Source organism: Tupaia chinensis, unplaced genomic scaffold (assembly GCF_000334495.1).
Source record: "Tupaia chinensis unplaced genomic scaffold, TupChi_1.0 Scaffold000159_1, whole genome shotgun sequence".
Taxonomy (NCBI): Eukaryota; Metazoa; Chordata; class Mammalia; order Scandentia; family Tupaiidae; genus Tupaia; species Tupaia belangeri.
The window spans coordinates 6,141,118-6,141,793 of record NW_006159630.1 but is presented as its reverse complement, the minus strand read 5'-3'; the positions used below and the strand labels follow the sequence as shown (position 1 = coordinate 6,141,793).

Below are 676 nucleotides of genomic sequence, written 5' to 3'. Positions count from 1 at the left end.
AAAAAAAAAAAAAGAAAAGAAAAGAAAAAAGAGAAAACAAACCCCCATTCTCCCCGACTGGGGCCCCTATCCAAACAGCAGTGCTGGGAGAGCCCGTGGGGTGACCGGCTCCGCTCCTAGAGGAAACAGGTCCCAGGAGAGAACACGGCTGCCCAAGTCTGGCGGACTGCCTTCCCCTGCCCCTGCCCCTGCCCCTGCCCACCCATCCCCTTCACGACCTTAGACCCATGGAGCAGGCAGGGTCGGCGAGCAGGGCACTCACATCCTCGGGCAGGACAGACTCCCTGAGGCTCACGAGTTTCTGGATGTGCTTGGCGATGCCCACCTCCAGCTGGAGACACAGGAAGGAAGGAGGCCAGTGTGTGAGTGGGGTTCTGGAGAGTTCCTGGGCCCAAGGCTAGGTCCAGGAAGGGTGGGGTCCTGCTGGGGCCAGGCTTCTGGCTGAGGATCGGGCGGGGCAGAGTCACTGTGTATTGGACAAGGTACCTGCTCAGCCAGGGTGCGGACGCCGGTGCGGATCTCGTGGCCCAGCCCAGCCAGTGCGCCCTGCAGCTGGGCATGTAGTGTGTTCTGCAGCTGTCCCTGCTCCAGCACGGCCCCCACCCGCTGCTCCAGGGCCTCCCATGCCAGTTGGGTGGGCAGCTTGCCGATCACCAGCCCCAGCTGCTCCCCGTCC

At 63.2% G+C, this 676-nt stretch overlaps 1 protein-coding gene across 1 annotated transcript in view; it reads right to left on the bottom strand.

Annotated features, from left to right (window-relative positions):
- The window catches only part of UNC13D (unc-13 homolog D), a 22,980-nt gene that overhangs the window by 12,847 nt on the left and 9,457 nt on the right, over positions 1–676 (bottom strand). Inside the window, 2 exon segments of the mRNA XM_027770782.1 lie at positions 263–331; positions 487–654. Of these exon segments, the coding sequence (XP_027626583.1) occupies positions 263–331; positions 487–654 (237 nt within the window).